Below are 12,249 nucleotides of genomic sequence, written 5' to 3' on the forward strand. Positions count from 1 at the left end.
GTTCTGAACATAAATTAATCTGATAAACTGGAGAGAACATGTAAAAATTGGATAAAAACAATTTGTTTTTATTTGTTTCAAAGCCTCCTCCATTCTGCCATAATAAATGCAGAAGTCAGAATTTTTAGACTGTTTTTATTGCCTTTTCATTATTATTGAAGAAAAAATATAGAATGAGTCTGAAAATGTTGGACTAGGCTTCTAAAATCCTCAACATGTGTGTATATTTTTCAAATTAAAATTCAGAGTTCAATAGCTTTTGTAATCTTGCCAGCACAAATGATACATGTGATCTATAGACCAAAAACCCTCCTTATCATTACAGACATCCTTTACTTTTGGAAATCAAATCGGATAAAAACTGACCCACATTAAAGGACTTACCCAATAAGTTCTGGAAGATGTTGCTTTTAATGTGACAGAAGGATTAACTTTCCTCATGATTTTGATTATTATAAGATTCATAGTCGCTGGCTAGTCTTTTAAATGTGATTTGGCAGTCCAGTCTTGCCTGCTCAGTATGCAAGTAACTGACATTTTGACCCCTTTATAAAATGTAATTCATTCAACTGTTATTACTGTTTTGTATGGCTGTTTATTGATAGTGACTGTGGAGGGGCAGACTTGTCTTAGAAATGGTAATAAAGAATTTATTTTTTATTTAATTTGTAACAAACTGTACAATAAAAAATGGCATTGATAAATTTGCTTCCAAATTAATTCATTAATCTATGGACAAATAAATTGACTAAATTACAAAGTAATGTATTGCTTGTTATTTCAATATGCAATAAAAAGATGAATTATAAAAATGAAATAGTAATCCATCATAAACTACTAGATTTTTGAATTCCATTATATATTTATGAATTAATAAATGCATTTTTAAATCATGTATTTATTTATGTTTGTTGTGTTTCATATGTAGTAAATCCCTCTTTAATTTGAACTATTTATTGATGGCTTAATATTCAATTTGTAGATTCTTTTTATAACTCCTGTTTTGATTTTCCAATTAAAATATCAAATAATAAATTACTTCGGAATTTAGTATATTTATTTATAGATTAATAAATTAATTTGTGAACAAATTTATTGATGCCCATGTAATGGTGCAATTAGTTATTAATTAATTAAATGTTATTTCCATGACAACAAACAGTACAAAGAGTTTCTGTTGCTTTTTGTTGTAAAATAGATTGATAAATTAAATGTAATTATAATAAGATAAAATAAAATAACATTTTATCTGACCACTTCGATAATCTTTATCACAGAAAGGGAGCACTTGCGCGCTGGCTGGACACTAGTGATCCATCTCGTCCCAGTATAGAGGATCTTTGGTCGAGGCTGTAGTATGTGCGTTGAAGAAAAGCTCCTCTCCCACTGGCTGCTATGACCTAGCTACCGGACGACACTTTCTGTTTTCAGGACTGACCGCTGCGTCCAAAAACTGTCGTGTAGCGTTTTTGTCAATCGTACATTCAGCATACAGTCGTTTATGGTCGCACTGTCGCGACCTTTGAATCGTAGCTGCTGGCCTCTGGGGCTAGCTGGCTAGCAGAGCAGTGACAGAGTGGAGCCAGCTGGTCGGACTGAGGTACAGTAACGTTAGCAAACAAGCTAATTAGCCAGAAAGACTCAGCCTGGATTACTGCCTTTAATCAAAGAGGGAGAGCAAGTCTGCGGTTTTACTCGCTGCGGCAAAAATGAAGATCACTGTGGACTTCGAGGAATGTTTGAAGGACTCCCCACGGTTCAGGTGAGTGATGACAGCCAGGTTTTTGTCCCTCTTACAGCTTATTTATTCATCACATAGAGGAGAAAGTGTCCAGCTAGCTGCCTGCTAACCTTCGTTAATCAGCAGTAACCAGCTAGCTGTTTGCTGCCTGCTACTCTTCTATTTTTGTCTCAAAGAAAGCTGCTGGGGCCAGCCTGATGGGGTAGAAACCAAACAAACTCACTGACCAGTGTGGTGAGCACATATGAGCAGCACCAAGCTGTTTCACTGCTTGCTTTCTTAGTATAAATTATGTAAAGATGGGAATATGTATTAAAAATGAATGTCACGCTCAGTGCCAGTAGCCTTCATTTGCCATTGTTTAAATTTTTAAGCGTACAGCACGAGACTGGACGACACTGTATGACTGTACAACTTTATGTACCCCGCTTCAGTCCCTCTTGTGTGCAAGACATTACAATGTACCAAAGTCCTCGATTTAACTGGGATTAAATACTGTCAGTCAGTTCATTCTTTGGTCCATAAAATGTAAGAAAAAAGCCCATCACAGTTTCCCAGTGTCCAAGTTGAAAAAACTATTAAGTTCGACATTGTAGAAGACGGTATGGTATCTGTCAAATCTTTTTTTTTTTTTTTTTTTTTACCATATTGCGCAACCATAATAACTACAGATTTATTTTCTGTTGATTGAGTATTGTGGAACCTAAAACTATGATCTATCATTATTTCACCTACTAGTAATAAGGGGTGCAATTAACAGATTTTTTTTTATTGTTATTATTAATAGATCTGCCACTTATTTTCAGGATTAATTACTTAATCTGTAAAGTCTTAAAATTGTGAAAACTGCTCACTACAATTTCTGAGACCTTCTTTTGTCAAACCAACATCCCAAAACCCACAGACTCTTCATTTATTATCGTAAATATTCCATAAAAATATCACTAAGAAATGGCAAATCCTTATGTTGACATTTTTTGCTTGAAAAGGGCTGAAAAATAGATGCACATTTGACCAAAACCCACATTTTGAGAAGATTTCTTTAATTTTTACATTTGAAGATAATTTAGTCTTCTTAGTCCTTGAGTGGTCAAACAAGAATCACTATAAATGACAATCAATCACAACAGCTAATTTTGTTTCTTCTCTTGTTGTACCAACTTCAAAAATATAAGAAAAGTTATACAAATCTGCCTTTTACCCCAGTTTGAAAACCAGTGGAGCAAACAATTAATTGCCCAACTGTAGCAGCTCCAAAGTGAAAAAGAGCTCTTCAGCAGTTTTGTTAGATGGCGGGTGTTCATGTGAAGTATTCCTGGCAGCAGCAGTGTCACTTCTGACATCATCATCACACTCACAACTTCTTCTTTTTTTCTTTTTTTCAATTCATCAAGCCCTAAATGTTGTGTAAAATGGGATGTTTGCTCTCAACTTCCTCTTCATTCGCTTTTGCATTTTCCAGAGTTTTGAGAAAGCGCCTCCCTCTGTCCTCCTTCCTCCCTCAGCCCCCGCTGCAACATCCTCTCTCAGAAAAACGAGGAACAGATGTTAGAAAGTTGTTTGCAGAAGAATGGAAGTTTTTTCTAATCAGAGCATTTCCTTTAGGATCACACTCAGAGGTTTGAATAAAGGGAAACTTTCCAGTCAGCTGTGTTACTTGAAGCTGGCTGGTTTAATGCTCTAGTGATATACACCCCTGTGTATTACCAAGACTGCTGGGGTATGAGGAGGATCTTAGTCATTATTATACTTTTATAAATAGGAGATGTTAAGTGTAGTCTTTCTTTTAAGCCTGACTGTTTGGTTGTGTGCTAGTTCTGATTGCATCTTGATAACTAGTCTGTGGACTCTTTCTGTCCTCCTTTGTGTCATCATCATCACTGTTACCATTAATTGATTCCTGATAACAGAGAGCGCTGAGTCACTTCAGACAAACCTGTGAGCAGCTGGACCACAGACGGAGGCAGTGGTGAACATGCATTGTTTGTCTGAAACTGAAACCCTTGACCAGTGGCTTTGTCCGTAAATGACACAATACCGCATACATGTCAAATGATTCTTCTTCCCTATTGAAAGTCAATGATTTATGTGCAAGGCTTGATCCCCAATTAATCTATTAATGAATAAGTAGTAGATCAACAACAGCCAGCTTCAAAAGCTTTATTGAATTGAGGAAAATGCTCCTGAATGATAATTTATTTCCGTGACCATTAAAAGGTTAGGGCGTTACATCTTAATTATTCTCATTGGTTCATGGAGTTCGGTGACCACACTTTCCTCCTGCATAGCTCCACCAGTTTAGCCTAAGGGGTCTAAGGCTTTCTTCGGCCTAAGCAAATTTGATGTATTTTTTTTGTTTTGAATCAGTTCTTTAAGACACTGTCCACACTGTTATTTGCAAATGATCAGATTGGATGTGTGTGTCCAGACATCACCAACCTGTCTGCATGGGTTGCTGTGGTCACAATCTAGACATCAGTAACTGTATGCTGGTGATGTGGCTTTCCAAACTGAAAGGATGAGAAATGGAGATCCATCATCTTGCCCTCCAAACAATTGTGCTGTTAAGTCAAGGTGCACAGCTCCTTTGTTGCACCAGGCAAACTGTGTTTTGCTCCATATCGCTCTGCTGTTAGCAGACGAGAAAAGAGAACAGCAGCATGGATTCTGCCCAGCCGCTCTGATGCACTTCTGTCACTTTGGATTTGACGTTCACATTGTGTGTCGTGTCATGAGTGATGCAAATGACGCTTTGAGTTCTGATTCGATCATCTGGACTGAGACGAATCTGTAGAAATACAATGGGAATCCCATTTCAAACTGATGCCAAAATGTGGTTTAGATCAAATTTGAAAAAAATGCATTTTGTATGTATTTTTTGCTGTTCAGAGTCTCTAAAATCAGCCTGGATACAAGATGCCAAAAATGGATATGAGCTGGCACTCTGAACTAGGCCTAATTAGCTTGAATAAATGAAAACATATGCATCTGTGCAGGGCTTTTCTATGAACATATGAATATTGTTGGTCAGATTATTGTAAAGGACTTGGTGCTGAAACAGTTACTTGATTTAGCCTGATATTTAGTTGATTGACAGGTAATTGATTGACAGCTATTTAGCTAATGAAACACTGAGCTTGTTCCAGCTTCTCTTGTGAGGATTTGCAGTTTTCTCAGTCTTATGGGCTGTTGGTGAGAGAAAATGAGCAATTTAAACACATCAAGGTTTTAGATATTTTCAAATTATTCCTGAACAGAATTGACAGATTAATTGATGATGAAAAAATTCACCTTGAAATGCAGTACAACTGTAATATTTTCTGCTTCCCCTTTGTCTTAACATCTTACATGGCCAAATGTTTCCTGTTGGATAAGGTGAAGATTTTTTTAAACAATATTTTTATTGCCATTTTTAAATTATTAGAAACATTACATATTAATAAAATAGTCTGTTTTGGGTGAACAGAAGTGAATGTACAGATGTTACAGTCACTGTACAAAAAAATGGGAAGTACACATGGGCTACTAGCTTGCACTATTTCAGTTGCCCCACCCCCATCCCAGTCTGTGGCTGGGGATTGATTGATTGATATTGATCATTACCATGATTTTGTTTCAAAAATTCTGGTTATTTTCCAAAAAAAAGCATGGCATATTGATAGATTTGCATTGATTCATTCTTAGTTTATTCACATTTTTTCATCTTAAAGTTGTTGCTCACTTAGCTTACCTACACCGATGAGGGGCAGAAATACTGCGTCCACCCAAATGTCATGTTTACATCACTGCCAACTAGAGCTGGAAAGGATAAATGCCTGTGTCTCCTGCAGAATGAGGGTTGACCTGGTGATGAATGCTTTCCCATTGAAGAAAAAAGCCAGATGTTTGCAGATGTTAGTGGGGTTTTGTCCACTGTAAAAGACGCTTTTGAGACAAGTCTATTAGTGCATGCCATGGTCAGTCTTCTTAATAAACAAGCAATAAATTCTCAAGGATAAATACACCAAGGATGCACAACTTGGGTAAAAAAGGATTTTCAGTTTTGTTATCTGGCTAACCATGTCAAGAACCTCCTTCCAAAAGTTTCTGACCACGTTGCATTCCCATAAGCAGTGAAAGAGTGTCCCTTTGGTATTGTTATGAGGTGAAGATTTTTGAAAGAAAATCAGCAGTGTCTCCCAGTGTGTATTTTCTCTCTCACACACATACACCATAGTCTGTCCAAACTTTCCCAGCCCAGACTAGACTATTTCTCCTCTCAAAAAAAGTATTAGAGTTGCTTTATAGAACTACGGCTTCCAAATGCAGATTTTTTTAGGGAAATATAGTTTAGCCATTTTTCTTAAACCAATCTGGTTTATATACTTATATACGTATAAGTATACATATATATATATATATATATATGCCTGTGAGCAACCTGAAATAATTGCAGTTCCTTTTTATTGATATAGTTCCAAATCATAACAGCACTTATCTCAGGCTCCTTTTCATGTAGAGCAGGTCTAGGCCGTACGCTTTCTAATATTAATTACAGAGACCCAATAGTTCCCACCAAGAGCAAGCACTAGGATGACAGTGGTGAGAAAAAACTTACTTTTATAAATATGTTGTTGTCTCTGTAGTTTTAAGGATAACAAACCACCTAAATAACAAAACTGATGATCTTTAGTCTGTGTTTAATCATGTTAGTCTCATAGGAAACCACATCCCATGATCCTCTGTAGCTGGGTGTCATAGAGTGCAACCTCTATCTATATTTTTATTGCCCTTTGTCCTTTAGCAGAGTCATCTTTCAAAGGTTCCTCCTGATGGGTTTGGACTCATCAGAGATGTTCACAGCGCAATTTTCCACTTTGACCACCATTGTTTTACTCTTATTTTTCCATCCCCCACTCGTTATGTTTGGCCAGCGTAGAAGACAGCGCAGGAGAGAAAGGGAGAATGGATGAAAACATGGAATATACAGCAGCGTGGAGCAGCACTCGCTCGCTCAACATCTGTTTCCATTTTGGTGTTTGCTTTCAACTTTGTGCCAGAGAATATGGAGCCCCCAAATGTGGAGAGGGTTGTTTTCAAGTGGTAATTTGGCACACCCCACATTTTTTTCTTTCTTTCTTTTTTATTTTTTTGCTCTCATCCTCATTTTAGTTGGGAAGCTGTCTTTGGTCATAAACCATGCTTTCAGCCTGGAGGAGAGATCCACTGGTGCAAAAATTATGTATTTTTGGCAGTAAACCCTACTAGCCTAGTTTTCCACTTGAGAATAGACATTAGACTCAGCCTTTCCTGGCTCCTCTTCAACTATGAGAGTTGAAAATTCCCTTCAGAGGGCTGAGGCTTTTCTCCCCACATGTATGGGAGTAAATGTTTTACATATTTAATATGCCTCTCTATCCTGCAAGATCTCAAAGGAGGCTAAAATTTGCTATACATTTTTCATATTAAATTAGCATATTTTTTGTATTGTTAAAAAATTGGTTTAGCCCGATTTCCATCGAGTTGAACAAAACTGTGCATCTGAAATATTCCAATATCCGATTCTAAATGATGAAATGATCCGCACAAGAAAGCATAAGTCCCAGTGTACGATGGACATGTTTTTATATGTAGTAGGCATGTGAACTCCCACAAATGAGATAATTTTTGTAATTAGCGACAACCTTTTCCCCTGTCTTCACTCTCTTCTTAATCATTTGAGAACATGAGAACATGACTGCTGGCTCCTGATCAGTTCTGCTGATTCTGACCTTGGCTGAGCGCCATGATATGAAGTCATTGGTCAAATAGCTCCGGTTGCAGTTTCCTCTGAGTCACTGACAGCAGCTGTAGAGGCAGCACATCACTGGTAGTCTTCTCTAATACAGAACCCAGAGCCTGATGAGGAGCACTCATACTGCGATGCACCCTGGTTAGTCTCCCATGGGAGTCCAGCTGCAGGCTTGTTAGCGTTCTGGGCTTGTTGCAGTTTGATTAAATTGAGCTGAGGTCCATTTCCTGTTAATGGTTATTAATTAAGGCAATTAACAGAGATAATGGAATGGGAGGACTGACTGTACGCCTGCTGTAGTGGTACTGTTAGACAGTTGTATTTCACCAAGTATGGGGCAACAAATTAAATAAAATAATGGCAAAATAATACACTTAAAGGAGAAATGTGTATCATATTTATTGTACTAAATAATAAAATTACCATGGTATATCATCAGAGATTAAGAAAAAATGCTAAATTGAAATATTGGCCTCTCCGAGAACAGTGTTGTGCCCATGTAGGATTAGTGTTCTTGTAGCCTGCAGGCAACCTGCCTGATCTTCAGTCTGACGAGGAGGAAACTCACTTCAACCCAAGATCGTATATCAAGGATTGAACCTATTTAATATGCTGTCTATGGCTCTAACTTGCTATTTAGACTGCACTGCAGTACTCATTTTTGAATGCTCGGATCTTACTTATTTTATCAGAGCAGTGGCAGCTCAAAGAAATTATCATTTATTCTGCTTGTAGTTATTTAAAGTAGAGTTGAAGTAGATAGTTAATGAATTAGTCAACTGACTTAACTATTTTTTATAATCAGTTAATCATATAAGTAATTTTTCAAGCTAAAACACCAACAATTCTCTGATTCCAGCTTCTCAAATATGAAGATTTTCTTTTTGCAACCAGAATATCCCCCTTTGACTCTTGGAAATGCCGAGGGGAACTTTTAGTTACTTGCAGCCCTAATTTACAGGCCAAACAATTAATCAGTTCATTGAGAAAATATCTGGAAGATGAATTGATAATGAGAATATTGGTTAGTTGCACTGCTCCTGTAAACATTTTCAATAATATCTAAAGTTTTCTCTCCTTTAGAGTAAATGTGTTAAGACATTAACGTATTAGCCTGTTGATTACTCCTCAGTCTTTACTGTGGACTTTAAAATTGTTGTTGTTATGACTCCCACCGTCTCGTCACTCTTTGTTTCCTTCCTACAACTTGGATATGACGTAGCAGAGCTGACAATGTACCTTAAATACAAAATTGGCCTAAATGTTCATTCATTACAACACCAGGCAGAATTTCCCTAGAGCCTATGTAACTGTTTATCTTCATGTAATGACCTAATGTTGTTGATGTTGTCGAGGCTTGTGCGTCTAACGGTGGGTTTTCCCACAGCAGGACCCCCCCCTTCCATATCACCGCTCATCCACGCTCAAACAATCACAGGATCTACGTCACAGTGCTGAAGCTCACCCCATTCTTCACATTTCCATCCACAGTAACAGATTCAAAGTGTTGGATTGTCTGCCACCACAGTCATTTCAATCCAGTGGAATAAGCTTTACTCATTCCCACTGGTTGACTTTCATGGCAAACATAATGATGTACATTAAACACGAAAAAAGCAAACACCATGAGCTTCCTATCCATATTGTAAATATTGACTGCAGAAGCACCAGAGGGAAGAAGAGATGACAAAACTCTTCCGGACATTTAACTAAATATAATTAGAAAACATCAAAGGAAAGTTGTAATGCAGAGCTATTCAGCTGTCAGACATATCTAAATTGGATTAGTGACAGTTATTTTGAAGTAAACCTGCCTTGGGCTAACTGTGGAGTTTGGAGCTGCATTATGTCAGAAAATATAAATATGGGATTGTCAGATACTTAACATTAAATGACTGAGTTTAAGACTGGGAAAATATCAAATTTATTTTGGCATCAGGGCTGCAAATAAAGATTATTTTCATTATCAATTAATCTTCCCATTATTATCCTGATATATTATTTGACTTAAACAGAAATTTGTGAAAAATGCCCATTAACCCTATTACTTTTTGTTTGCTTGCTTATAACCCAAAGATGTTTACTGTCACATGAGATGAAAAAAAGCTGAAAATCCTCACAACTAAGAAGCTGGTACTAGGTAATGTTTGGCATTTTTGCTCGAAAAATATAGTATGCGTGTATATTTTTGTTAAAATGATCTATGTTCAGTACAGATATATGTAGGTGCTGATTCACTTTTATACTCAAACTAACCTCTAGTAGTAAATGAAAAAACATTCAGTTTAATTTTCTATTTGATTAACTAATTAATGATCAAATAAGCATTTCCGGTCTATATGTCACAAAATTGCAAAATCGTCATCATCATCACATGACAAGTCTTCAAATTGCTTCTTTTGTCCCACCAGCAGGAACCAGAGAATATTTTAAAAAATGACTGAAATAAAGTAGCGATTATTTAAATATTTGGCAGCTAATTTTCTGTCCGTCGACTAATCATTGCAGCTCTAATATCCGGTCAATAAAGCCAGTCCCAAACATCTGCATTAGAACATCTTTGAGAAGGGAAAAGTGAAACTATGCGAGGAGCAGATGGTCTTTGAGTGTCAGCTTTATGTCTTTGAAGTGCCGAGGTCTGTGCCACAGAAGACTCTATTGTTTTGGCAGTGTGTACGACAAACCTGTTCAACTACCTCACTCCACTCCTGCATGCAGAGTACACACACACACACACACACACACACACACACACACACACACACACACACACACACACACACACACACACACACACAGCCTGCTGGCCTGCTGCCAACAGCCGCAAAGAGCCAGGGAGGCGGTGCTCTTTGTTTTGGATCGTGGTCACTGAATCACTGCAGAAGAATTAGGTGTCTCCGTTTTTACAGGAGATGTTACTACACTGTGTAGTCAGAGCTCTGACTAACAGGTAGAGGCCAAGGAGCACAGAGAGGATTTTATGTTGTGTTTGTTTCTGTTGTTTAGTTTGGGTGGTTGTTGGCAGTGTAAGAAATTTAGTCACCCACTACTAAAATAACACCATTTTATGTAGATGTTTACTCAAAGTAGCGACAATAACACAAGTGCATGGATTTTAGTGGATTCCAGGGCAACCCAGTAAGTGTTGGTGTCATCTGCATACCCATCATAATTTAGGGTAGTATTGTGTGCTGATCTACAGTACACATAGATCATACAGTGCCTATAAAAACATTCCTTTCACTTATAGACTTTTTGCTTATTTGTTTATTTATTTCTTTTTCAGAGCTTAAAGAATTAATCATCAACTTTTTGGGTAATAGATTCTAATTAAAATAATGAATTAATTTCTCTTTTTTATATTTATTTAAATATTTTTTATTTTTAAATGTTGAGAAGCACAAAATATGGTAAGTATGCACTTAGACAAATAGTTACATTTTTGTACAACAAACAACCTAAAAAAAAGGGTCAAATTTAGCCAAGCTCAATGTCATTATGTATATTAACATATACTATACGTGTATGTGTATAGTTGCCTACATCTGCCCACAAGGTAAATACATATTAAATACATTATACATACATAATAGGCACATACCTCAAAACATTTTTAACATTTGGAGCAAGATACAATTGGAGAGAGAGACAGAGCACCCGAACTCTCCAGGTTTTGTTATAAATTGACAAGAAGTAGAATTGATTAAATATAGAAATGGGGAAGTAATTAGTTTAGAACACATATACAAATAAGAAAGAAAATCTTTTTATATTTTGTAAATTGACTATTTTTGAGTTTTGAACTGTTTGTTGAGGAAAACAAGTGTTGATTGTGAAATTGTAATGATTTTTCACTTCTTTTTTTTTCACCCATGACTAATCAAAAACTCAATGAGGAAAGGAACTTTGTGTGGTACTGTGGAACTTTTCCCAAACTATCAAAAATAAAATTATCTAAATAAAAATGTTCTCCTGCTGCTAAATTTAATTAAGAATAACAATATAGAAATAGCAGACCTTCTCGCAGATGGTCTTCTTTACTTACATAGGTCATTAGAGGCATCGGTATTAAACTGAAACTAGTTCATGACCAGTTAAAAATTTCTAGTGGTAGCTTCAAATTAAGACAACATTGATAACTGGTTTAATCAGTCTTGAACTGCATTTTGTAAGGTTGCTAGGTTACATAATAATAATAGTAATGTAATGTAAATAAGGTAGAGTGAAGAGGTGTGGTACACATGTGATATGATATATTGTTACTCATTAAATAGTGAGTACACCAGAACTAACCATGTGTTTATTAATTAACCAGGCCGATACATTCAACGTTCTTCTAGATGTACAGTATTGTGGACCTCTGTCTGGACTATACTGTCCCTTTGCGTGATCTTGGTCTACTTAAAGCGAAATGGGACCCAAACATTCCCTCAGTGATGCTGAATTGGCCTCTTTCTCACTGATGTGGTTTACAAGGCAGGATTTTTTTTCTTCCTCTCTGCATGGGCTGTAGTCTCCTTCATACCACACGTCTCTCTTTATTTAGCCCCAGCTTCACCCTCACACCCAAACAGCACTTAAACCAGGATGTCTTAGTTCCCTAATTTATATTGTTCCATTTGGTGAAAAAAGCTCATAATCATATGTTGCTGTTTCTTTTTTACATTTGTGCTGGAATTTACTCCTTCCACCCCAGATTTGTCACAGAGGGGAAGACTCCTCTCTTAGCTGTAAAGGT

At 36.7% G+C, this 12,249-nt stretch overlaps 1 protein-coding gene across 3 annotated transcripts in view; it reads left to right on the plus strand.

Moving 5' to 3' along the window:
• The first annotated feature begins 1,352 nt into the window (after positions 1-1,352).
• Positions 1,353-12,249, plus strand: part of LOC146324055 (arf-GAP with coiled-coil, ANK repeat and PH domain-containing protein 2-like) — a 66,989-nt gene continuing 56,092 nt past the window's right edge. For all 3 annotated transcript variants that reach the window (XM_084723287.1, XM_084723285.1, XM_084723286.1), the window contains exon 1: positions 1,353-1,762. In XM_084723287.1, coding sequence (XP_084579413.1) covers positions 1,710-1,762 — 53 coding nt within the window. In that variant the 5' untranslated portion in view covers positions 1,353-1,709. The remainder of the gene's footprint in view (positions 1,763-12,249) is intronic.

The sequence above is a fragment of the Lutjanus erythropterus genome, chromosome 7 (assembly GCF_056507025.1).
Source record: "Lutjanus erythropterus isolate fLutEry1 chromosome 7, fLutEry1.hap2, whole genome shotgun sequence".
NCBI lineage: Eukaryota > Metazoa > Chordata > Actinopteri > Lutjaniformes > Lutjanidae > Lutjanus > Lutjanus erythropterus.